The following is a 26,399-nucleotide window of genomic DNA, read 5'->3' as shown; positions in this document are numbered from 1 at the left end:
AGATGGCGAAAAAATGTGGATCCTTGATTGAGAGTTTCAGCCGCAGAGACGAGAAAGTGTTGGAAGGCGTGCAATTCAAGAAATGTCAAGTGGAAAATGTAAGGTCATAAAACACAGACCTGAGGAAGATGCTGGAAATCCAGAGCAACATACACAAAATGCTGGAGGAAGTCAGCAAGTCAGGCAGCATCTATGGAAATGACTAAACAGTCAACATTTCGGGTTGAGACCCTTCTTCAGGACTGAAAAGAAGGGGGAAGATGACAGAATAAAAAGGTGAAGAGAGGGGTAGGAGGCTATCTGGCAGGTAATAGGTGAAGCCAGGTAGGTGGGAAAGGTCAGGGGCTGGAGAAGAAGGAACCTGGTGCGAGAGGAGAATCAATAATAGGAAACAAGGAAGGAGGAGATCCAAGGGGAAGTAATACGCAAGTGAGAAGAGGTCAAAGGTCAGAGTGGAAAATGGAGGAAAGGTGAGGGGGAAATTTGTCACTGGAAGGATAAATAGATATTCACACCATCAGGTTGGAGGCCATGCAGACAGAATATAAGATGTTCCTCCACCCTGAGGATGGCCTCATCTTGGAATGGGAATGGGAAATGGAATCCGAATTAAAATGTTTGGTCACCGGAAAATAGCACTTGTGGTGGATGATACGGAGGCTGTAGATGGGGGAGATGTGTTGCCGGTAGAACCAGGCCAAGGGGCTTACAATGACCAATGTGATGAATGGGGCTAAACAAATGGAACCATTTACAAGGTTGTCCAGCAACAATATTGGGATCCACCAATCAGTTTGGAGCAAAATCTGTCCCAAGGAATAAACTGGATATGTTGTTCATTTATGGTTCCCAGTGCTCTTGACGCAAATAAAGCTTTAACCAACAGAATTGTAGAATCGGAGACTATTTGACACATCAAGTCAATACCAATAAACTTACTCGTCATTCAATCCACATCTTCGGCAGGTGGGGTTCCCATACTTCGTCAACGTCTCCGTCAGCTCATCGTACAGCTTGTCTCCCAGGGAACGAGGGATGCCTTCCCAAGCCAGGATCAGAATAATAACAACCGCGTTCTGACAATGATGACCAGCTCGCTCACGCACGAGACACAGGACTTTCTCTTCTTCGCTCGCTCTTCGTATTATCTGTGCACATTTAAGGAAACAGAGCCTTGGTAAGTATCTCAGAAGTAGCAGGAGATTGCAGGAGAACTCTTAAGTACTCATGACATTTGGACAGTAAACAGATAAAAAGGGTTGAAAGGAGGAGTTCCCAACCTTTTTTATGCCATGGACCAATACCATTAAGCAAGGTATTGCTCGTGAACTCGAGGTTGGGAACCCCTGGTTTAGAGAGATTGGGGTCCAACACAGGCAAATGAGACTAGCTTAGGTCGGTATCATTTTCAGGATGGTCAGTAATAATCTGCCTCTGACTCTTTCTTATAGGAACATAAAATTTTCTCCATCATTTCCTTCTCATTCTGTCACAATCATACGTTGCATAAGACGTTGGATTCTATAATAATCCACATTTGTAATATTAAAATATTCGGAATTTAGAATATTTGCAATATTTTCACCTTGCTCCACTCCTTTACCTTTACCTTTCTTTAAAACTGGCTCTGTCTCCCCTTTTTCATTCAGTCCAAATGAAGGGTTTTGACCTGAGTTGCCATCAGTCCATCCCTTTCCATAGTTACTGCCTGACCTCCAGCACTTTGTGTGATGCTTTAGAATATTATGTTTATAGCATGCAGGAGAGATGTAAACATGATTGAAAGAGTTCTGAGAAAATTTACAATGACGTTGCTGGGACTGGAGGACCAGAGTTGCTAAAGATTCAACAGGTTAGGACTTTATTCCCTGGAATGTAAAGACTGAGAGGAGATTTGATAGATGTACACAAGATTGTGAGGGGTATAGACAGGGTAAATGTAAGCAGGCTTTTTCCACTGAGGTTAGCAGGACCACAACTAGAAGTTATGGGTTAAGGGTGAAAGGTGAAAAGTTTAAGGGGAACATGAAGGGAAACTTCTTCACTCAGAGGGTCATGGGAGTGTGGAACACGCTGTCAGTGCAAGAGATGCATGCGAACTTGATTTCAAATTTAAGAGAAGTTTGGATAGTTACATGGATGGTAGGGGTACGGACAGCTATGGTCCTGGTGCAGGTCAGTCAGAGTAGGCATTTTAAATGGTTTGGCATGGACTAGAGGGGCCAAAGAGTCTGCTTCTGTGCTGGACTTTTCGATGACTCTATTTGAAAGATGCTATTCAGCTGGAAAGAGGAGATTTACGAGGATGTTGCAGGATCTGATGGAACGAGTGATTGAGAGGGGCTGAGCAGTATGGGACTTTATTCACAGGTATGACACTATAAAGGTGTATACAAGCATGAGGGACATAGATGGGATCAATGCACACACTTTCTTCCAGGCTGGGCAATCAAAAACTGGAGGACAGACAATAGGTTTGAGGGCGAGAGGAGAGAGATTTAATAGGAAACTGAGGGTTAAATTTTTCACCCACCAGGTGGTCAGTATATGGAGTGAGCTGCCAGTGGAAGTGGTTGAGGCACATACAATAACAACATTTAAAAGATACTTGTACAGCTACATGGATAGGAAAGATTTACAGGGAGGTGGGACAAAGGTGGCAAGTGGGACCAGACAAGATAGGCACCTTGGTCAGCAGGGACGAGTTGGGCCGAAGACCTTGGTATCAACTTTAATGCCAACCAAGCATACTATGTCATATGTGGGAGGGAAGGGCTGCTTTGATCTTGGAGTAGGCTAAAAGGATGACACAACATCTTGGGCCGTAGAGCCTGCAATCTGCTGTACTATTCCGTGTGCTGTGATGAGGCTGACTTTCCAAAGGTTCTCCAGGAGGAGCACAACCTTGTCGTGGTTTGGAGGCTTGCGTGGCCTCAATGTCCCGGAGAACCATGTTGGCTGGCGTCAGGGCTACGTGGTTTGGCTCTTGGTAGGGTCACCTACGCCAAACAGGCCAAACGGTAGAGGACAGGCTAAGAGTGGTTCGAGGGTTCAGCTCAGGGCTAACATCCCTGAATGGTCAAACAAAACTGTTTTGGAAACAGCAATGAAGAATCCTTCTACGTGTGTGACAGTATTCCTGACTCTCCATCTGGGACTTGCATGGTTGACAGCAGTGAAAACCAAGGGAAAGCTACTGGCATGAGGAAGGAAGCCCTGAGCACCACCAGAGATAGAGGACCATCACTGCTGCCCCGAACGCCAGCGGCATAATGGACAATCCAAATTTCCAAGGGTGGGCAGCTCTAGTGCCTACATTGCAATTTACCCCATTGTTTGCAAAAGAGCTCTTCTCAAATTCCAATGGACATCTCATGCAGTGAGGGGAATTCTACCCGAGGATCTCTGAACCATCAATACCACTGGTACTTCGATAACATTATCAATGAATTGGCTGGTAAAAGTGTCAGTAGAAGGATATACAAATTTTAGAGAGGGCACAGAGAAGATTTACCAGGATGTTGCCTGGACTAGAGAGCATGTTTTATGAGAATATGTTGAGCAAGCTAAAGAAGGACGGGAGGCGACTTCATAGAGGTTTATGAGATGATAAGAGGCATAGTTTGAGTGGATAGGAGGCCAGTGGACTCTATTGTATCCGCCTCCACCATTGTCACTGGCAGCTTATCCCACACACTCACCACTCTCTGTGTAAAAAACTTACCCCTGACATCTCCTCCGTACCTGCTTCCAAGCACCTTAAAACTGTGCACTCTCACATCAGCCCTAGGAAAAAGCCTCTGACTATCCACATGATCAATGCCTCTCATCATCTTATATACTCTTAAGGTGAAAAATGTTGAAGCTTAAACATTAAGTCAAATTTAACTCTTGCAAAAAATACCCTTCTTTCTTAACCACAAAACAATTCAATCAACCATTTTTTTGCATTGTTAGATACTCGACAACTAATTACTGAGGTATTTGCAAAGTCATAGATTACTTCAAAATTATCTTTTTCCCTGATCTTTTCTTGTAACCTGAATTTTATTTTAAATGGGGAGTAACTTCTGCACTGAAAACAGATGCAGATAAAGAGAACTTCCTGTTTCAAGCAATGTCATATCACTTTTATTTGTAATAAGACCGTAAGACATAGGGGCAGAATTAGGCAATCTGCTCCTGCCATTTGATCATGGCTGATATCCCTCTCAACTCCATTTTCCTGTCTTATCCTTATATCCTTTGATACCTTTGTTAATCAACAACCTATCAACCTCTGCTTTAAATATGCCCAATGTCTTGGCCTCCACGGATGTCTGAGTCAATGAATTCCACAGATTCACCATCCTCTGGCTATAGCAATAGCTCCTCATCTCTGTTCTAAAGGGACATTTTTCTATTCTGAGGCTGTGTCCTCTGGTCCTACACTCCCCCATTAAAGGAAACATGCTCTCCATGTCCACTCCATCTCGGCATTTTAATGAAGCTTCTATAAGACTATTGAACAGTTCCCTGGTACAATAAGACAGACACTTGATCTGACAATTTACCTCATTATGACCTTGCACCTTATTATATACCTGCGCTGCACTATCCCTGTCACTATAACACTTTATTCTGCGCTCTTACTGTTTCGTCTGATTCTACTTGATGACTGCAAGACTGTATCTTCTAAACTCAAGTCCTCTATAATCGTACTAAGAAACTCTTGTTTTAAACTCTCTGAACCTGTGTCTTTTGATCAACTTTGTCTGCAGCCCTCAGTTGTGAAATGCTTACTTTTCTGGATTCCAACACTGCCATAAAGCGCTGAGAGATAATATTTAACCCTTTATTGCCAATTCGTCTGAAATCAGGATGGCGATGACTCGTATTTTTGAAACAATAACACAGTAGTAAAAGGTTAGAGTCTCATAGTTTCGGTGACAGACGTAGGCCACTCGCTCCACTAGATCCATGCTAACCTCTAAGCACCGAATTTTTACACTGATCTCATCCTGAACTATTCTATTCTCACAACATTCCCATCTCAACTCACTCAACTATTCAAGAACAGCTTCCTCCCCTCTGCCGTCTGATTTTTAGATGGACATTAAACCCATGAACACTGCCTCACTATTTCTTTTTTCTCTTTTTGCTTATTTCATTTAACTTAAAAAATACTTCTTACTAATTTATAGATTTTATTATTATGCACTGCTGCTGCATAACAACAAATTTCATGGCAGATGCTGGTGATACTTACAGAGAATAGTGGAGCATAAGAACAGACCATTTGGCCCACAATGTTGTGCCAAACCAGCTAAAAGGCAAACCAAAACCACCCAAACACTAATCCCTCCATCTTCTTTACATCCATGTGCCTATCTAAATATCTCTTAAATGCTTCTAATGTATTTGCCTCTACCACAGTACCAGGCAGCACATTCCAGTATCCACCACTCTCCGAGTAAAAAACTTACCCCTCGCGTCCCCTTGAGCTTACCCCCTTTTACCTTAAATGCATGCCCTCTGGTATTAGACATATCAACCCTGTGAACAGATTCTCCCTGTCCACTCTACCTCTGCCTCTGATAATCTTATAAACATCTATCAGATCTCCCCTCAGCCTCCGGTGCTCCAGAGAAAACAACCCAACCTGATTCAGATCCAGCTCCCTCAGATTCCACCACCACCAGATTACATCCTATCAATGACGTTTCCACCATCAATAAACCATATCGCACATGACCAGATGCCAGAATACACGGCTGTATACCCTTTCCTAATTCTCCCAGTTTGTAAATTGACCAGGTTTAACCCTGAAAATCCGTTTTTTTTTAAGCGTGTCGTACCAGACATTCAGCCATTCTTGCCTGGCACGTGGTGTCAGGATTAACCGGGTCACGTTATGAATGTCCCTGACTCGACCCTTGTATTTTTTTACGAGGCGGAGTGGCTAGCTCGACACTCAACCCGGCACGGATGGAAAGCATGCTCGGGGGTGGCTCAACCTGGATTCGAACTCAGGAAGCTTCGCTCCGGAGTCCGGCGCTGATCTCACTGCGCCACCAGCTGGCCTGAAAGTCATCAAATCAACCCCTTTGGCAGTGATTGATGCATTCCTGTCTTCTGTAATTAAGAGCAATTTATAATGGTCAAATATTATTTTCTCAGTTGACATGTTCAGCACAGCATTGTGGGCCAAAGGGCCTGTATCGTGCTCTAGGTTTTCTATGTTTCTATGACATACCATTCCAATACCATAAAACTAGTCAAGTTAAGATTCAAATGAGTAGAGAGTTTTACAATTCTACCAGGCATCAACTTCATGTCCCTCTAGTCCTTTTCTACCAGGGAGGGCTTGTTAAACAGGAACATCCCCAGGCCAGTCTCAAGAGCTCCCAGTCTCTGCAGGCTGGAGATGTGACCTTCTCGATCTTTTTCACTTGCTCATCCAGGTGGTGACACAGATGAGAGAGACTGTGCTGAGCAGTAAGCTTGTGCAGATGCAGTAGGCTCAGGTTGATGTCCTTCTCCATCTGCAGAGCTCTCTGCTTTGCCTCCAGACCGTTGCGCCACTCCTCCTGCTCTGGGTCCTTGGTGTCCTCCAGCACACTCTGGAATTCCATTGGCCTCTCAGCAGATGTCTGTTCTTCATGGAATTGCTTCCTGAAGAACTTGGAAAAGTGAAGTAGTCCAACATCACCCCGCCCAAAGCAAAAGGTTATGGAGAGATAAGCACCGGAGGAAGAGTGCTCCTTTTTAATCTACCTGTTGACTGCATCCTCACAGTCCTTGCGGTAGTTCACTTGGGAAGCCACGCTCAAATGTATATAACTGCAACTCGCTATCACTCAATGAAGTTCCTGAAGAATCATCTTACCAACCCACACGTCTACAGATTGGAGCATCCAGAAGAAGCCTGTGTGCTCACGTGGCGTGTACATGCAAACTCCACACAGACGGTGCCCAAGGTCTAGATCGAACCTGGGTCTCTGGTGCTATATTAATATCTGGGACTGTGTTGCCCTAAGGGCTGGAGATGCAGCAGGGAGAATCATGTTCTCCCGATTTCCCTTCCCTAAAGTCCACAATCAATACCATGGTTTTGCTGACATTGAGTGCCAGGTTGTAGTTTCGAAACCATTCAACCAGCCCATCTATCTCACTGCAGTACGCCTCCCAATTGGCACCTGAGATTCTGCCAGCAACAGTGGTGTCTTTGGCAGATTTATATATGGCTTTTGATACCTCCTGGCCCTAATAAAGTGGTCACTCAGTGTATGTTCGTGGTCTTCTGCTGCTGTCGCCCATCCACTTCAAGCTTTGATGTGTTGTGTGTCAGAGATGCTCTTCTGCGCATCACTGTTGGAACACGTGGTATCTGAGTTACTGTCGCTTTCCTGTCAGCTGGAATCAGTCCGGCCATTCTCCTCTGACCTCCCTCATTAACAAGGCCCTTTCGCCCACCACTCACTGAATATATTTTATTTTTCGCACCATTCTCTGTAAACCTTAGAGACTGTTGTGTGTGAAAATCCCAACAGATCAGCAGTTTCTGAGATACTGAAACCACTGTGTCTATCACCAGCAAAATGACCTCTATCACATTTCTTCCCCATTCTGATATTTGGTCTGAACAACAACTGAACCTCTTGACCATGTCTGCATGGTTTTATGCACTGAGCTGCTGCACATGATTAGCTGAGTAGATATTGTATTAATGAGCAGAGGTACAGGTGTACTTGAAAGTGGCCACTGACTGTAGGTGCAGAATTAGGGCCATTCAGCCCATCGAGTCTGCTCCACCATTCCATCATGGCTGATTTATTATCCTCCCTAAACCCCATTCTCCTATCTTCTCCCCATAATGTTTGACAGCCTCAGAACCTATCAACTTCCGCTTTAAATATAACCAGTGACTTGGCTTCCACAGCCATCCGTGACAATGATTTCCAAAAATTCACCACCCTCTGGCTAAATAAATTCCCCCTCATCTCCATTCTATAGGGGCGTCTTTGTATTCTAAGGCTGTACCCTCTGGTCCTAGAATTCCCCCATTATAAGAAACATGTCCTCTCTATCTAGGCCTTTCAATATCTGATAGGTTTCAATGAAATCTCCCTTATTCTTCCAGCAAATACAGGACCAGAGCCATCAAACGCTCCTCATACAATACTGTGAAAAAGTCTCAGACTCCCTGGATCTTATATATGGTTTTAGACAGTATGCCCTGATCTCAACATCATCGAGGCTGTCTGGGATTACGTGGAGGGACAGAAGCAAACAAGACAGTAGAAGTCTGCAGACGAACTCGTTAGATTCTGGACTAGTTCCTGAGGATTGGAGGGTGGCTAATGTAACTCCACTTTTTAAAAAAGGAGGGAGAGAGAAACCGGGGAATTATAGACCGGTTAGCCTAACGTCGGTGGTGGGGAAACTGCTGGAGTCAGTTATCAAGCATGTGATAACAGCACATTTGGAAAGCGGTGAAATGATCGGACAAAGTCAGCATGGATTTGTGAAAGGAAAATCATGTCTGACGAATCTCATAGAATTTTTTGAGGATGTAACTAGTAGAGTGGATAGGGGAGAACCAGTGGATGTGGTATATTTGGATTTTCAAAAGGCTTTTGACAAGGTCCCACACAGGAGATTAGTGTGCAAACTTAAAGCACACGGTATTGGGGGTAAGGTATTGGTGTGGGTGGAGAATTGGTTAGCAGACAGGAAGCAAAGAGTGGGAATAAACGGGACCTTTTCAGAATGGCAGGCGGTGACTAGTGGGGTACCGCAAGGCTCAGTGCTGGGACCCCAGTTGTTTACAATATATATTAATGACTTGGATGAGGGAATTAAATGCAGCATCTCCAAGTTTGCGGATGACACGAAGCTGGGTGGCAGTGTTAGCTGTGAGGAGGATGCTAAGAGGATGCAGGGTGACTTGGATAGGTTGGGTGAGTGGGCAAATTCATGGCAGATGCAATTTAATGTGGATAAATGTGAAGTTATCCACTTTGGTGGCAAAAGTAGGAAAACAGATTATTATCTGAATGGTGGCCGATTAGGAAAAGGGGAGGTGTAACGAGACCTGGGTGTCATTATACACCAGTCATTGAAAGTGGGCATGCAGGTACAGCAGGCGGTGAAAAAGGCGAATGGTATGCTGGCATTTATAGCGAGAGGATTCGAGTACAGGAGCAGGGAGGTACTACTGCAGTTGTACAAGGCCTTGGTGAGACCACACCTGGAGTATTGTGTGCAGTTTTGGTCCCCCAATCTGAGGAAAGACATCCTTGCCTTAGAGGGAGTACAAAGAAGGTTCACCAGATTGATTCCTGGGATGGCAGGACTTTCATATGAAGAAAGACTGGATGAACTGGGCTTGTACTCGTTGGAATTTAGAAGATTGAGGGGGGATCTGATTGAAACGTATAAGATCCTAAAGGGATTGGACAGGCTAGATGCAGGAAGATTGTTCCCGATGTTGGGGAAGTCCAGAACGAGGGGCCACAGTTTGAGGATAGAGGGGAAGCCTTTTAGGACCGAGATTAGGAAAAACTTCTTCACACAGAGAGTGGTGAATCTGTGGAATTCTCTGCCACAGGAAACAGTTGAGGCCAGTTCATTGGCTATATTTAAGAGGAAGTTAGATATGGCCCTTGTGGCTACGGGGGTCAGGGGTATGGAGAGAAGGCTGGGGCGGGGTTCTGAGTTGGATGATCAGCCATGATCATAATAAATGGCGGTGCAGGCTCGAAGGGCCGAATGGCCTACTCCTGCACCTATTTTCTATGTTTCTATGTTTCTATGAACTGTGGCAAGTTCTCCGAGATGCATGGAACTACCTAACAGCCGATTTTTCTTACAAAACTAAACGATAGTGTGTCTCAGAGCATTGATACAGTTTTAAAGACAAAGGATAGTCACACCCAATATTAAAAACACCTGAGATTCAGCAGATGCTGGAAACCCAAAGCAACACACACAAAATGCTGGAGGAACTCAGCAGATCAGGCAGCATCTATGGAAATGAATAAACAATCAACATTTCAGACCGAGACACTTCTTCAGGACTGGAAAGGAAGGGGGAAGACATCAGAATAAAAAGGAGGGAGAGGGAAATGAGGATAGTTAGAAGGTGATAGGTGAAGCCAGGTGCATAGGAAAAGTAAAGGGCTGGAGAGGAAGGAATCTGATAGGAGATGGAAAGAGACCATAGGAGAAAGGGAAGGAGGTGGGGCACCAGGGGGAGGTGATAGGCAGATGAGAAGAGGAAAGGGGCCAGGATGGGGAATAGGAGAAGGCTACCCAGACTGAATATAAGGTGTAGCTTCTCCACCCTCAGGGTGGCCTCATTGTAGAACAAGGGGATGCCATGGATCAACATGTTGGAAATGGGAATTAAAATACTTGGCCACCAGAAGTTCTGTTTTTGGCAGATAGTGCGAGGTGCTCGATGCAGTGGCCCCCCAATTTAAGATGGGTCTCACCAATGTCGAGGAGACTGAATCGGGAGCACTGGACACAATAGGTGACCCCAGCCAATTCGCAGGTGGAGTGTTGCCTCACCTGGAAGGACTGTTTGGGGCCCTGAATGGAGGCGAGGGGGCAGGTGTAGCCCTTTGGCCACTTGCAGGGATGAGCACTGGAAGGGAGGTTAGTGGGGAGGGACAAATGGACACATCAAAAAATGATTTGATTTAGTCTTTTACTGTTTACTGCCCTTTATAATAAATCTTTTGCTACTCAAACTTTTCATTTCATTATTTTTGAAAGCATCTCAGCTTTACAGAATTTTTTTACATGTGCCTATGACTTTTGCATAGCACTGTACACTAACCCTTTCATTCTCGGGATCATTTTCATGATACTTTCCTGTTATTGATTAAACACTGGCAGGAATGTACTTGCAAGAATCTGGAATAAAGCAAGGTCAGATCAGGGAGCAAGAGTTATTAGCACTATACAAACTCGCTTTGTGTGCATTTGGGCAGAAATCTAGAGGATATGCAGCAAGCCTCAGCCTCAGAAAGTCCTTTCGTTGGAACCTATGAGCAATATTAAATGTGAAAGCAAGTCAAAAGACACTTACCCACTTTGCAATTGGACATCCCTGGGAACTCTTGCCTTCTTTCCCTGTGTAAATGACCTTCTCAATTCTAACTGCTTTCCCCTTCTCCCCATACCTGAAAAAAAAGTCAAGGTTAAGTTAAAACTATTTGAAAGATTAATAGATTATCCTCTGGAAAGGAAGTCATCTAGTTCTGCAAAGTGGCCTCTCTAATTGCAAACAGCCATCAGTGGATCAGTGGCCGTCTGAGATACTACCTGCTTCAAGCAGGTTTCAAGAAGAATTTGGTAATTTGCCTCAATAGCTATCATCCAGTACATCCACTGTGATGGGGTGTTTTGAGAGGTTGGTGATGAAACATATAAACTCCTGCCTGAGAAGTGATTTGGATCTGCTCCAACTTACATACCGTCACAACAGGTCAACAGTAGATACTCTTTCATCGGCTCTTCACTCAGCTCTGGGACATCTGGGCAGTGAAGGTATCGACATCAGGATGCTCTCCACTGACTACTGCTCAGCCTTCAACACTATCATCCCTCAAAAGTAATCAATAAGCTCCGAGAACTAGGCCTCAATAGCTCCCTGTAGAACTGGATCCTCAATTTCCTCACTTGCAGATCCCAGTCAGTTCAGATTGGCAACAACATCTCCTCTACACTCTCCATCAGCTCAGGTGCACCTCAAGGCTGTGTGCTGGGCCCCCTGCTTGACTCACTTCATACTTACGACTATGAGGTTATGTGCAGCTCCAATATCATATTTAAGTTTGCTGACAACATCATTGTTGTTAGCTGAATCATAGGTGGCGACAAATCAGCATATAGGAGGGAGTTTGAAAATCTGGCTGAGTGGTGTTCAACCAACAAATGTCAGCAAAGTGAAGGAGCTTATTATTGACTACATGAGGAAGAGATTGTGGGGAGGGGACATGATCCAATCCTCATTAGGGGATCAGAGGTGGAGAGGGTCAGTTCCTCGGCTTTATTATATCAGAGGATCTGCCCTGACACCAACACTTAAGTGCCATTTCAAAGAAGGCTCTTCTTTCTTAGAGGTTTGCACAGATTTGGCATGTCATCTAATAGGATAACAAACATCTCCAGATGTACAGTGGAGAATATCCTGACTGGTTGCACCATGCAGTGGAATGGAAGCAACCAAGAGTAGAAAAGCCGACAAAAAGTAGAGGATACAGCCCAGTCCATCAGAGGACAAGCCTTTCCAGCAGTGAGCACATCTACAATCAACGGTGCACAAGAAAACAGCATTTGTCTTCAAAGACCTTGACCATCCAGGCCACAGTCTCTTCTCCCTGCTGCCACTGGGAAGGATGTAAAGGAGCCTTAGGTCCCATACCACAAAGTTCTGGAACAGTTACTACTGTACACTTCAATCTTCGGTCTCCTGAACCAGCGTAGATAACTTCACTCAGCTCAACAATCAAACTGATCACTGAACAGAATCTAGGAACTCTCTTTCAGGGACTCTGCAACTCATGTTCTCAGTATTATTTATTTATTATTATCATTATTTTTCATTTGCACGGTTTGTCAGTCTTTGTTTATGTTGAGCTTTTCATTGATTCTACTGTATTTCTTTGTTCTGTGGTGAATGCCTGCAAGAAAATTTATCTCAGGGTAGTATATGCACTTTGATAATACATTTCCTTTGAACTCTGAAGTTTTCAGTTATGGCTCTGAAAATAAACAAAATATGGTGTAAAGCAGAGGCCATTCAGCCCATCAAGCCTAAATCAGCAAGATCATGGCTGATCTTCAACACCATTCTCCTGCAGTGGCCTCACATCCCCTGATTCCTTAATATCCAGAGTTTTATCCCTCTCTGTTTCAAACGCAGTCACTGACTGAGGCTTGACAGTTCTCTGAGAAGAAATTACTGAAGATTTGCCACGCTCTGCACAATTCTTTCCCCTGAAATTTAATCCTAAATTCTCTCCCCGCTGAGACTGTGTATCCCTAGTTCCAGACTCCTCAGCAATGTGAATCACTCTCCCTGTACTGACCTTCTAATATTACTTCTCATTTGTAGTATTAAAGATGTTAAATGATCATTTCTCATGTAATCTCTTTCTAAGCCTCATGATACCTGTGTGTGAATCTGGCCCAGTCTCTGGGTGTTTTGACTGTAGACTCTTGGCATAACTTTCCACAGAGCTAAGGGTATGTTTAAATACACTCATTTCCCTCTCTTACTCCCTACAATAATCCCTGGCTGTCTCTTCTTGCCAAGGTCAGAAACAGTGTGGTGAATTGGACAGGTGCATTGCATAAAGACCCAAGCCCATGTGACTGAAAATTGATGAGATAGAGGTGAATGAATCCTGTTTTGCTGCCACTTCTGAGTGAAAACGTACTAATGTTGAAATGTGATCGAACACTACCAACCATGACCCTCAGTGTGATCCCACTTGCAGGTTACTGGGGCGGTACCTCTTTGTGCCGGCTAGCTTGTGACTTAACTCTAAGCTCTCGGTTGCAAGTGAATTTTGATGCATTTAGGGCGTGACCAGGAGTCGCATTCTAGGCATGAAGCACACCCTTCATCTGCAGCAGAATTCTGAAGCACTGAGGCACTAATACATCATTTCCCCTCACACAGAGAGGAACCGGTACCTCACACCCACTTCACGACTCAGTGTGATTACGGCCTATCTCCCCAGGCTTCATCGCATCCTCTTTGCCAGCTTCCCACGGCCCTCAATTCCACCACCTTTCGATAATGTATCTTTTTAAATAACCCCGATGATCCGGCCTCCACAATCTTGTGTTTATCACTGTTGCGTTAGATGCTCATGACGAAGAAATAACAGCAAACTCAGCCGCAGGTAACGAACTCTAACAGTAACAAACTCACTACTGTAAGGAAAGCCGCTGCTACTGTGCAATCGAGAATCTCAGGAGGGGAAGGCCCCAAATCCTCCGCTTTGCCTATTCCCTGTTGCCGGGGCCGGGGTCGAAACGCTCGGCAGAGATGGTGCTCGGTGCTCAGTGTCCAATAGGTGGTCGGAGGTTCGGAGTTTTTCGGACGGACTTGGAGTCGGACTGTGGTCGGATGCTTCCAGGATACTGCATCGGCAAGTTGGCGGAACTGGGGGTTCACCATCTGCGTGAGATGATGGGACTTTGAGAGACTCTGAGACTTTCACTGTGCCATGGTCTGTTCTTATCAAATTATGGTATTGCTTTGCACTGTTGTAACTATATGTTATAATTATGTGGTTTTTGTTAGTTTTTAAGTCGGTTTGTCATGTGTTTTCGTGATATCATTCTGGAAAAACATTTTTATCATTTCTTAATGCATGCATTACTAAATGACAGTAAAAGGAGACTGCGTGTCCTCATAATCATAATTCAAAAGGTGCCCTCCATAGATGGTGCCCGACTTGCGGAGTTCCTTCAGCATTTTGTGTGGGTTGCTATGCAATTGTGTCCCCTGATCCCCCCCCCACTAGTGGAAACCATCAGAAACAGACCCCTTGAGCCACAGACTAGATACGTGCCAAACTTTTTGCCCATCTACACTAATCCTAAGGGGTTGCTGATGGGTGGTGAGGTGGAGATATGTCTCTACTGAAGGAGGTGTAAGTTACTCCTTCTCTCTGCTAGCCTGTAGGTCACCCTTGGGCAAGGTGTAGCACCTCCTCAGCCCCTGATGAAGGTCATATGAAACCATGGGAGCAGGTGGTGGATGGTCATATAATCAGCTGGTGTATATCACAAGTCCTGGTTATGCGACCACTGATAATGGCTGGGGCCACCAGCAATCTCTCAAAACACCACATCACAGTGGATGTAAATGTTGCTGGATGATAGTCATTGAAACACTGGTATAATTGAAGCCCGCTTAAAGCAGGTGGGTATCTCAGGCTGCTGAAGCGACAGGTTAAAGGTCTCAGTGATTTACATCCAAATGGTTGGCTTGGAGCTGCGTTCTGGGAGGGTGGGGAGGATACTAACTTTATATGATTTTATTTTGGGTGCTTTTTCTATGTTGTTATGAATTGTATATTAGACATGTTTGTTTTGCACTGTATAAATCTCTTTTTTGCTGGTGGGTTTTTTTTTGTTGTATTGTAGAAGCTGATAAAAAAATTAATTTAAAAAAAAGGTCTCAGTGAACACACCAGCCAGTTGATTGACACAGGTCTTTAGCACTTGGCCAGGTACCCCATTTCGGCCCTATGCTTTCTGTGGGTTCACTCCCCTGCAGGAAGCTCACACATCGGCTTCAGAGACTGAAATCACAGGGTCACTGAGGGCTGTAGACGTTTGTGAAGGTTCCTCCATGCTTTGATGGTTAAAGCAAGTGTAGAAGACATTGAGCTCATCAGGAAGCAAAGCACTATTGTCACCTATGCTGCCTGGTTTCACTTTGTAGGAGGTGACAGCATTCAAGCCCTGACACAGCTATTCAGCATCCTTCAGTGATTCAAGTTTAGTCTGGAATTGCCACTTTGCCCGAGGTGGCTTTCTGGAGATTGTAACCTTTTTTTTAGTGAAAGTCTGTCACGAGCCTTGTGGCCCATCAGGCTGGTGCTTATGCCAGTGCCTGTGGCGTGAAGCGACTGAGAGTACGAGACTCCCCCCCCCCGCCCCCCGGATAGGACGCCAGTCTATCTCGAAGTTAACCCCCAGCATTTGCCGGTACCCATTTTCAGGTGGGTGGACTGGAGCAGTGTGTGGTCAAGTGCCTTGCTCAAGAACACAACACGCTGCTTGGCCGAGACCCTCAGATCGTGAGCCCAACGCCCTAACCACTTGGCCACGCGCCACACAGATCGTAACCTGACCTCTTGCAATTTTCCTGGTCGCCAGACTTGAATGTCTCTGATCTGGCCCACAGCAGGTTGTGAATCTCATGGTTCATCCAGGGCTTCTGATTACGAAGATTCTGAATGATTTTGCAGGGCCACACTCGTGCACAACTGTCTTAATAAAGTCCGTGACAACCGTGGTGTATTCATTCAGATCCACTGATGACCCTTTGAACACACCCCAGTCCACCAACTCAAAGAAATCCTGTGGCCACTCCTCTTGTTACTCAGCTTGTCTTTTATATACTTTTTTCTCTATTTCCATGAAGCTTCGGCTAATTGTGCCAAACTGTACTGGTTCCAATGTGCCCTAATTAACGGAATTCCATTGTAGTCTTAGGCACACATACATAGCCAGGGTGCTTAAAACTTTTGCACAGTACTGTAGTAATTTTATGTACTGCCCTGTCCTGCTGACACAAAGAAAAACTAATTCCATGACATATGTGAGTGATGATAAACCTGATTCTGATCTGGGTCTCTTCTGTGGACTGAGAGTGGAAAGGGGGCAGGGAGAGGGGAATCACGGTTGGGAAAGGGGAAGGGGGAAGAGAAGGAGCGGGAAGTACCAGAGAGACATTCTGTAACGATCAATAAACCACTTGTTTGGAATCAAATGCCCTTGCCTGGTGTCTCAGGGCTGAGTGTGTCTGCACCCCCAACTGGCACTCCTTCTCTGCCACCTGTCCCACACCTCTCCCGTTGCGTTCCACTCTCACCATTCCCAACATGCTTTGTCCCCATCAGATTTACAAACTTGCTCTCCACTCCATGTAGACAAATACTTCTATGCAAAAGTCTTGGGCACCCTATCTATATATATCATATATATATGTGTCTAAGACTTTTGTGCAGTAATGTATATATATTTCTTATTGTAATTCATGGATTTTTTTATGTATTACACAACACTGCTGCAAAACAACATATCTCACGACATATGCCAGTGATATTAAACCTGTTACTGAATCTGACAAGTCGTTTCACGAAATTCAAGCACGCACAATTAGCCCCTCTTTCAAAACTCCTCAGTGCCTGGAATAAGTTAATCCCAGTAAAAGGATCTTTGCTAATTATTTTCCAGCACTCTTACGGGGATCTCAGAAGGGCAGAGCTTTATGTTGTTGGCTGCATTTTCACAAACAAAATCGTGACGGCACCCTGTAAAAATAAAGGCAGCAGCTCCTTTGCTCTGCTTGTGTCGGTCTCCTTGCACAGAACAGATAGATAATCAGGGTAATATATTAGAATGCTCTGGGAGGCTACAGTGGATCAAGATGGGGAGCAATGGTGCGTACTCTAAAACACCTCAAAGCAAGTTCCCATGCCCCGCTGCATAATCGCGGGTGACTGCACATATAGAGTCTCAGCTAGCAAGCCCACCTCACGTCAACAAACAGAGAGACTTGCAGACAGAGCACCAATAAATTAAAAGTCTGATATGCTACAATGGAAGATTTTGCTCGCTTTGACACTCTCCCGCCCCTGTTCATACAATGCAAATGATTTCAGCGCCCAGCCATGCCAGGTGTAATCCACTTGCTTTGAATTGACATGTACCAGAGAACAAATTTTGCTCTGTCTGGGATATTGTGGTGTCAAGACAGTCTGTGGAGCAGCAATCAGACTGTTGCATGCAACCAGTGGCCGCTTTAATAGATACCCCCAGTACTTAAAAATGTGCCTATTAAGTGTACGTTCAAGGTTTTCTGCTGCTGTAGCCCATCCACTTCAAGATTCGATGTGTTGTGCATTCAGAGATGCTCTTCTGCACACTACCGTTGTAACACATGGTTAATTGAATTACGGTCGCCGTCCCGACAGCTTGAACCAGTCTGCCCATTCTCCTCTGACGTCTCTCATTAACAAGGCATTTTTGCTCACCGGATATTTTTGGTTCTTTGCGCCACTCTGTAAACTCTAGAGACTGCTGTGCATGAAAATCCCAGAAGAACAGCAGTCTCTGAGATATTCAAACCACCCCATTTGGCACCAACAATAATTCCACACCTCATTCCTACACTGACACAGGCACCATCCAATTGCACTTTCACACACCCTGCTGCTACCTGGAAGAGTTCCTCTGGCCAAGAGTCACTTTGTTGCTTACTCATTTCCAGTCAGTATGTACAGATTCTCCTGCACCGAGCTTCACTGTATGAACATATGATCAGTCTATGCACATAAGCTGAAGAGTCCTGAAAAAGAATCTCAGCCCGAAACCTCGACTGTTTACTCTTTTCCATTGATGCTGCCTGACCTGCTGAGTTCCTCCAGCGTTTTGTGTGTGTTGTTTTGGTCTTCCAGCATCTGCAGATTTTCCTGTGCTTACATATATTAACTAGTCCTTGTATATAGAGCCATCCTCAACAGTTACTCGTGCACGGTTTTGTAGGATTGCTTTTATATTTGCCTTAATTATGTTTTTAATTCTGCATCGGATCCAGAGAAAAACAATCATTTTGTTCTCCTTTACACTCGTGCGCTGAGGAATTACAGTAAACATTTTTGCATCTTGAATCTACCGTCAGCTCAGATATCAGTTTCTGAAGCTGTTCGCTTTCACCAGGAAGCTGTCAGAGAATGAGTTTGCTCTGCTGCCGTGACTGTGTATTGGTGCGTTGCCCACTCTCAGCCTCAGCAATTGTGGCGGTCCACGGCCAGCAGCGCAGAGCGGTGGCCGGAATCTGGCGGGGGGGCCAGCTGTTTACACTCCTGCCTCGACGGCTCAGGGTTCAAGACCCACTTTCACTCGCGAGGGCAGGGAAGCTCTCCATGTGCGCGCCAACTGAGTCAAGGTTCAAAACCCTTGTCGGAATTAATCTCGATCAGTATGCAACATGCTAAAATTGGCAAGCTGCCCCTCCAAGGAGAGGCTTGGCTGCATGCAGTCTGTCACAACCGGGTTAAATCCGGAAGTTGTGGGGCCTTTCTAGTGTGGATCCTTTCCGCGGATTTAACCATTGATCTGCTCCCACGTCCATGTGATCACATGCCGGGGGATTGTCTATCTCAGCAGTACTTTACAGGCCCAAATTAATTCTACTCCATCCATCCAAGAACCTCTTTGACCCTCTGCCATCAGACGACAGGCGATACCGTAGCATTAGGACAAGGACTGTTTGGATGGGAAACAGCTGCTTCCCCCAGGCTGTGAGATTACTGAGCTCCCTGCCACAACCCAGGCCTCATCACTTACGAAGCGCCAGTAGCACCATACTGTTTACTTTTTAAACTTGTGCAATAAATGCGCCTTATTATTTGTTAACTTAGTTACAAATAAATTCTCTGGGCTGCATGTCTGTGAGCTCTGCAATGATTTGCTCCACTGTGCGATGAACTGAGGCGGCGGCCGTGGGCCTGGTCCGGGACTCCTGCCTATGGACTCACCTTTGCTCTGAATGCTGTTGCTTGCTTTGAGGTGTATAAGATGATGAGAGGCATCGATCGTGTGGATAGTCGGAGGCTATCTATGTTTTCATTGTTTGCACGAACTGTGTTTTCTCTCTCTCTCTCTGTGCATTGGGTGCTTGTTGTTTTTAATGGGTAATTGTTTTGTGGCTGGCTGTAAGGAGACGAAACTCAAGGTTGTTTAATTTTTACATACTTTGATAATAAATGTACTTTGAACTTTTGTGTGTGGGAGACAGTATATGTACTGTGTTGTGCATCTTGGTTTCATTTGATGGTACACATGTACACAGTTGAATGGGAATAAACTTGAAATTGTACTAACGATAGGCAAGTACCCTTTATGGTATGTACACTGATGATTGTTTTGACAAGGACGGAATGGGTTTGATATTTTCATTCGAAAGGTCTAGAGATGTCCACCTTCCACAGGGTGACGCCAGCTGATGAGCAATGAGAATAGTACAGCATGGCAGAAGACCCTTCAGCGCATCCTCGCCCACCTTCCACAGAGCAACACCGGCTGGCACGCATTACCGATGAGCAATGAGAGTAGTGAATGGTCACGTACTCTGAGCCGCACAGCATGCTAGAAGGCCCTTCAGCCCATCCCCACCATGCTGACCAAAATGCCCAACGAAGCTCATCCCATTTGCTGCATTTGGCTCCTAATCCCTCACCCTATCCACTTACCACAAGTTCCAAGTCAAGTCAAGTTTATTGTCATTTAACTATATACATGTAAAACGAGAAAAAGTTTCTTTGAACCAGGGTGTAAAGCACTGTAGTACACATAACACATAATAACTTATGAAAGTAAGGATAAAATGTACAAATGGAATCCACATAAATAAAGAAACTAAAGTGCATAAATTAAATATTGCAAGGTACAGAACAGATTAATCAGTGACACTTCGAATGCGATGCGGCAGGGAGTTCAGAAGCCTAATGACCTGAAGGAAGAAACCGTTTCCCCTCCTGACCATTCTTGTCTTTATGCATCGGAGTCTCCTGCCTGATGGTATAAAGTCAAAGAAGATGCTGGATGGATGGATGATACCCTTAATAATATTCTATCCCCCTCAAGATTTTACACACTTCTGTAAGGTCACCCCTCATTCTCCTCCGCTCCAGTGGATGAAGTCCCAGCCTGCTTAGTTTTCCTCTATATCTCAGCTTCTGGAGACCTGGCAACATCCTTATTGATCTTTTCTGCATTCTTTCCAGTTTAATGGTATCTTTCCTATAGGAGGGCGGCAAGACTGAACACTACATTCCAAACATGGCCTCAGCAACATTAGACCATGAGACACAGAAGCAGAATTAGGTCATTTGGCCCAACGAGTCTGCTCCGCCATTTCATCATGGCTAATTTATTATCCCTCTCAACCCCATTCTCCTGCCTTCTCCCAGTAATGTTTGACACCCTGATTAATCAAGAACCTATCAACCTCAGCTTTAAGTAAATCTAATGATGCAACCTCCACAGCCACCTATGGCAATGAATTCCATATATTTAACACTCTCTGGCTAAAGAAATACCTCCTCTCCTCTGTTCTAAAAAGGATGTCCTTGTATTTTGAGGCCGTGCCCCCAGTCGAAGACTCTTCCACTTTCGAAAGCATCCTCTCCACATCCACTCTATCAAGGCCTTTCAATATTCTATAGGTTTCAGTGAAATCCCTCCCTCATTCTTCTAAATTCCAGAGAGTACAGGCTCAGAGCCATAAGTGTTCCTCATACATTAACCCTTTCATTCCTGACACCCCACCTTCTATACTCATTGCCCCTCTCAATCAGTTATCAACTTTGCTCACTCTTCTCACTGTTGGGGCGGGGGTGTGAGGAAAGGGGTTCCCAGTCTTTGGCATTCAAGGCGTTCCAATTCAACGTGCAATGACTCAGAAAGCGCCTGTGAATATCTCATAGGATTGTTTTTTCTTGAGCCCTCTTCCTCAAAGACTGATGGAAACGGGGTTATTGAGTATTTTTAATACAGAGATAGATTTGATTCTTGTTAAGGGGTGAAAGGTTGGACGGAAATGCAGAACCAAAGTTACAATCTAATCAACAGCCCTCTAAGTAGTGAAGCAGGCTCAGGATTCCAGCTTCTCGTTCCCAAGTGTATAACTTAGCTGAATTAAATACATCTGTCTTATCCAGTGACTGCCCATGGTATCTGTGACAACCTAATATCTTAGGTGGACTTTTTTCTCCCTCACACATCAAAGGAAATGTGACACCATCAGAAGCTATTTCATGATAAATACCACAAGGTGCAGCACAAAATTTACAGCCAGAATGTCGGCTGTGTGTCGAGAATGTACGAAAGTTATTTTATTCAATTGCACGTCACTCCTTGTCAAACATCAAGCTGTGGTTTGAGCTTGGTATAGATTTAGCCTGGCCTTTTAAAGAGAACCGCTTCCTTTATTTTAACCCAGCATTCAATATGAAAGCATATTTTTTTTCTCTATCTTTCATATCAGTCATTCTCAAAGGGAGATAATGTTAAAGGGCGACAGTTCTTCTTTTGAGATGTTCCATATATAACTAAGAAAGGGCACGGTTATAAACGCAAACGTGAGAAAATCTGCAGATGCTGGAAATCCAATGCAACACACACAAAAATGCTGGAGGGACTCAGCAGGTCAGGCAGCACCCGTGGAAAAGAGTAAACAGTCAACGTTTTGGCCCCAGAACCTTTCATCAGGACATCATTAAAAAGGTCCTTTGCTGGCAAACCTTTGGATCACTTTGGTAATTTTACAGGGAGTGAATTGGGTAGTACAGTAGTGCAGTAGTTAGTGTAACCCGATCACTGTACCAGCAACTGAGGTTGAATTCCCGCCGCTGTTTGTAAGGAGTTTGTACATTCTCCCCGTGACTGCGTGTGTTTCCTTTTGGTGCTCTGGTTTCCTCCCACATTCCAAAGACATATGGATTAGTAGGCTAATTGGTCATATGGGTATAATTGGCCTGTAACTGTGCCGTATTTCAAAATAATAAACAACAATAGAACTGCACCATCATTTTGGGTTAATTTCCAAGCCGACATAATTCCCTTGCTCTGTGGTCTAGTCTTGTTTTGAGCATCTGCAAGATGCCCCACCTCGCCATCCCGTTTGAGACGGATGGAGAAAATATCCAGCTGTGATCAACGCCATTAAAGACCACAGATGTGCATTATGATGCCGATTATTACAAGATCATGTGACAAGTACGGTTAATCTTTAATCTGGAATACCTTGGAAGCAATTAGGAGAAAGTTTTACTGGAATAATCCAAGGAAAGGGCAAGTTGTCTTCTGACTTGAAGACTAGGGCTCAAGCAGCGGTGTGGCCACCCAGGAGAAAGGCGTCAGAGTTGGAGCCCTCCACCGGAGGCGGTGTGGTGAGGCATCCAATCTGGAGTTGGTGCTGCCCCCTGTGTTCACGTGGCAGGAGACAAGTCATATTGTGTTTGACTGCAGACTCCTACAATGCTCACGGTCTCAGGGTCTTTTTTTGTGTGACTGTATTTTACTGATATCTTATAAATGCTATATGTGCCTTCTGCGGTGTGTGATTGTTAGTACTGTGTTTTGTACCTTGGCCCCGGAGTAACACCGTCTCGTTTCTCCGTACTTATGGGTATTCACGTATGGTTGAGCGATAATTAAACTTGAACTTGACTTCATACGGGCCTAGCTTCTATCCACAGGAGCTTAGAAGCGTGAGAGGTGACGTAATTGAAACAGAAAGGTCCAGAAGTATCTCATCACAGTGGACAGGCAGAAGTGCAGCAGGGAAGGCAAAACTTCTGATGATACTTGCATCAAATCAACCGCAAAGCTTGGAATGTTCTGTCCACCACATATTTGACAGCACTTTGTAAAGTAAAGGCAGGAATAGAAGGGTATACGGAACAAACCGCCAGAAGTGGTCATTAAACTGCTCAAAAGACATTTGGATGGTTACGTGGTTCGGAAAGGTTTTGGGGTGGGGTAGTGATATAGCCCAAATTTAGGCAAGTGGGACTAACTCTTACACGCATCTTGGCTAGCATGGAGAGTCGGACTGAAGGGCCTGCTTCCATTCTCTCAGATTCTATGAATGGCCTGCTTCATGCTGCTTCTCTCTTTGACTCTATTAACCCTGCCTAGAAGTGATTCTCAAATTTCCCAACTGCCCATATCTGAGCTGGAGAGGGTCACAAAGTGACTTATTCTGACCTAATTTGATTTTCAATCACTTCAATTAATTAATTAAATGATACAGTGTGGAATAGACCCTTCCAGCCCTTTCAGCCATCCCGAGTAACCTAAGCACAGGACAATTTACAATGACCAATTAACCTAGCCAGCACACCTTTGGACTGTGAGCGGAAACCAGAGCACACGGGGAAAACCCACACCTTCCATGGGGAGGGCGTATAGAGACTCCATAGTGAAATGCGCCGGAATTTAACTCCAAACTCCGGAGACCCCAAGCTGTGATAGCGTCGCGCTAACCGCAACGCTGCCGTGACACCCACTTAGCCCTGGAAAGAACTATCAGTGTTAAGGCGAGTGTGTTCACTTTTCCACTCACCTCTCCACATTCAGAGCAGCAAATGGGAAGGACGTTGGATGTCGATGTTGGACATAACCAAAAGTTAAAGACTCTTTCTCAAATAGCAGACAAACCGGTGTTTGAGGATAAGCACTGAATTCACTTTCAGCTCTTTGAAGCAGCTAAAGGAGTTCTGAAATCTGAGATATTCATAAACATAGGAAGAACGATTTGCTAGGATGCTGACTGGATTTAGTAAAGGCATCCATTAGTCTTGCGAGACCATGGATCTGCGCCTGGAAAGTCTTCACTCTCCAGGGCGCAGGTCTGGGCAATGTTGTATGGAAGACCAGCAGTTGCCCATGCTGCAAGTCTCCCCTCTCCACGACACCGATGTTGTCCAAGGGAAGGGCATTAGGACCCATACGGCTTGGCACCAGTGTTGTTGCAGACCAATGTGTGATTAAGTGCCTTGCTCAAGGACACAACATGCTGCCTCGGCTGGGGCTCGAACTCACGACCTTCAGGTCGCTAGTCCAATGCCTTAACCACTTGGCCACTTGCCCACATGACTGACTGGATTAGGAAGCATGTTTTATGAGGATAGGATTTGTGAGCTGGGGCTATTCTCTATGGAGCAAAGGAGGATCATAGATGACTTTACAGAGGTATATAATGTGACAAGAGGCAAAGAGAGAGTGGACAGCCAGAGACTTTTTCCCAAGGCAGAAATGCCTAACGCAAGGGGCATAATTTTAAGGTGACTGGAGGAAAGTATAGGGGGGATGTCAGAGGTAAGTTTTTTCACACAGAAAGTGGTGGGTTCGCGAAATGCGCTGACAGGGGTGGTGGTAGAGGCAGATACATTAGGGACATTAAAGGGACTTTTCGATAGGGCATATAGATGAAAGAGAAATGGATGGCTATAGGGGAGGAAAGGGTTAGATAGAGTAGGTTAAAAGGTCGGCACAAAACCATGGGCCGAAGGGCCTGTGCTGTGTTGTAATGTTCTACGTTCTGTTTTTGTGCTCAATGTGAATGCAATCAGGAGAGTAAAACAGTGGACATAGCACAACAAATGGGAGCAGTTGGGCAGAGTGGGTTTGTTAAGCATGTTAGCATGCTGTATTTCTGAACGAATAAATAAATATAGACGGATAGATAAATATACTTATGAATAAATAGCATAGGACAGTACCACACAGGAACAGGACCTTCAGCGTACAATATTGAGCTAGCTAAAACGCAAATCAAAAAACCTGAAAAACTAATCCCTCCTACCTACACCATGTCCATATCCCTCCAAATTCCTTACATCCATTTGCCTATCTAAACGTCTCTTAAAAGCCTCTAATAAATTTGCCTCTCCCACCACACCAGGCAGCGTATTCCAGGAATCCACCACTCTCTGAGTAAGAACCTACCCCCTCTCATCTTCCATGCATACCCTCTGGTAACAGACATTTCTACCCTGGGAAAAACGATACTCCCTGTCTCATCAATCTACGCCTCTCATAATCGTATAAACCTCTAACAGATCTCCCCTCCAGATCCACCGCTCCAGAGAAAACAACCCAAGTTTGCCCAGCCTTCTGTGATAGCACACGCCCCCTAAATCAGGCAGTATCCTGGTGAACCTCTACTGCACCCTCTCCAAAGCCTCAACATATATAACCATATAACAATTACAGCACGGAAACAGGCCATCTCGGCCCTTCTAGTCCGTGCCGAACTCTTACTCTCACCTAGTCCCACCGACCTGCACTCAGCCCATAACCCTCCATTCCTTTCCTGTCCATATAGCTGTCCAATTTAACTTTAAATTTCAACATCGAACCTGCCTCAACCACTTCTGCTGGAAGCTCGTTCCACACAGCTACCACTCTCTGAGTAAAGAAGTTCCCCCTCATGTTACCCCTAAACTTTTGCCCTTTAACTCTCAACTCACGTCCTCTTGTTTGAATCTCCCCCACTCTCAATGGAAAAAGCCCATCCACGTCAACTCTATCTATCCCCCTCATAATTTTAAATACCTCCATCAATCCTTCCTACAGTGGGGCGACCAGAACAGTATGCGATAATTCAACATTTTGTTGAAACCTTCTCACATGAGAAGCTCCTCTTTCCAAGAGCAGAACAAGATGTGAGAGTGTTGGTCATGTGAAAGCGGTTATTTTCAGACTGCCTGTCTTGTATGAATATGGATCACCCTAGGAGGTGGTACTGGAGACTGAGTGATGCCGTTGCAGAGCTGCGGCCACTAAGTGGTGGCGTCCCATGAAGGCACTCCAGCCGCAAAGCCAACCGCAACTGGAATTGCTTTCACCCTCATCTGGGATAAAGTTCCACTTCTTTGAAGCTCTCTCTAGTAATACTGGCTTCCCACTGCTCACTTGCCCTGCAGATCTGCCCTCAACTTGGATTCCAGTAATCCGAATAAACTTGCTCAGCTTGGAATGCTTGTCATTTAAACTGCAGAGGCTGGACCAGGGAAACCTATTGGACAAAGTCTAACTCCCAGCCCTGGGGTCTAGAAAGAGTGCTGCTCTTCAAAACAATG

The 26,399-nt window shown here is 44.9% G+C and overlaps 1 protein-coding gene and 1 pseudogene across 5 annotated transcripts in view; both read right to left on the bottom strand.

Annotated features, from left to right (window-relative positions):
- Positions 1 to 26,399, bottom strand: part of tet3 (tet methylcytosine dioxygenase 3) — a 336,470-nt gene that overhangs the window by 43,258 nt on the left and 266,813 nt on the right. For all 5 annotated transcript variants that reach the window (XM_063057052.1, XM_063057053.1, XM_063057054.1 and 2 more), the window contains 2 exons: positions 11,081 to 11,174; positions 940 to 1,148 (listed from right to left, as the gene is read on the bottom strand). In XM_063057052.1, the coding sequence (XP_062913122.1) occupies positions 940 to 1,148; positions 11,081 to 11,174 (303 nt within the window). The remainder of the gene's footprint in view (positions 1 to 939; positions 1,149 to 11,080; positions 11,175 to 26,399) is intronic.
- LOC134350580 (ferritin heavy chain, oocyte isoform-like) lies at positions 6,093 to 6,932 on the bottom strand (annotated as a pseudogene).

Source organism: Mobula hypostoma, chromosome 8 (assembly GCF_963921235.1).
Source record: "Mobula hypostoma chromosome 8, sMobHyp1.1, whole genome shotgun sequence".
In the NCBI taxonomy this organism is placed as follows: Eukaryota; Metazoa; Chordata; class Chondrichthyes; order Myliobatiformes; family Myliobatidae; genus Mobula; species Mobula hypostoma.
This window is presented reverse-complemented; position numbering and strand designations above follow the sequence as displayed.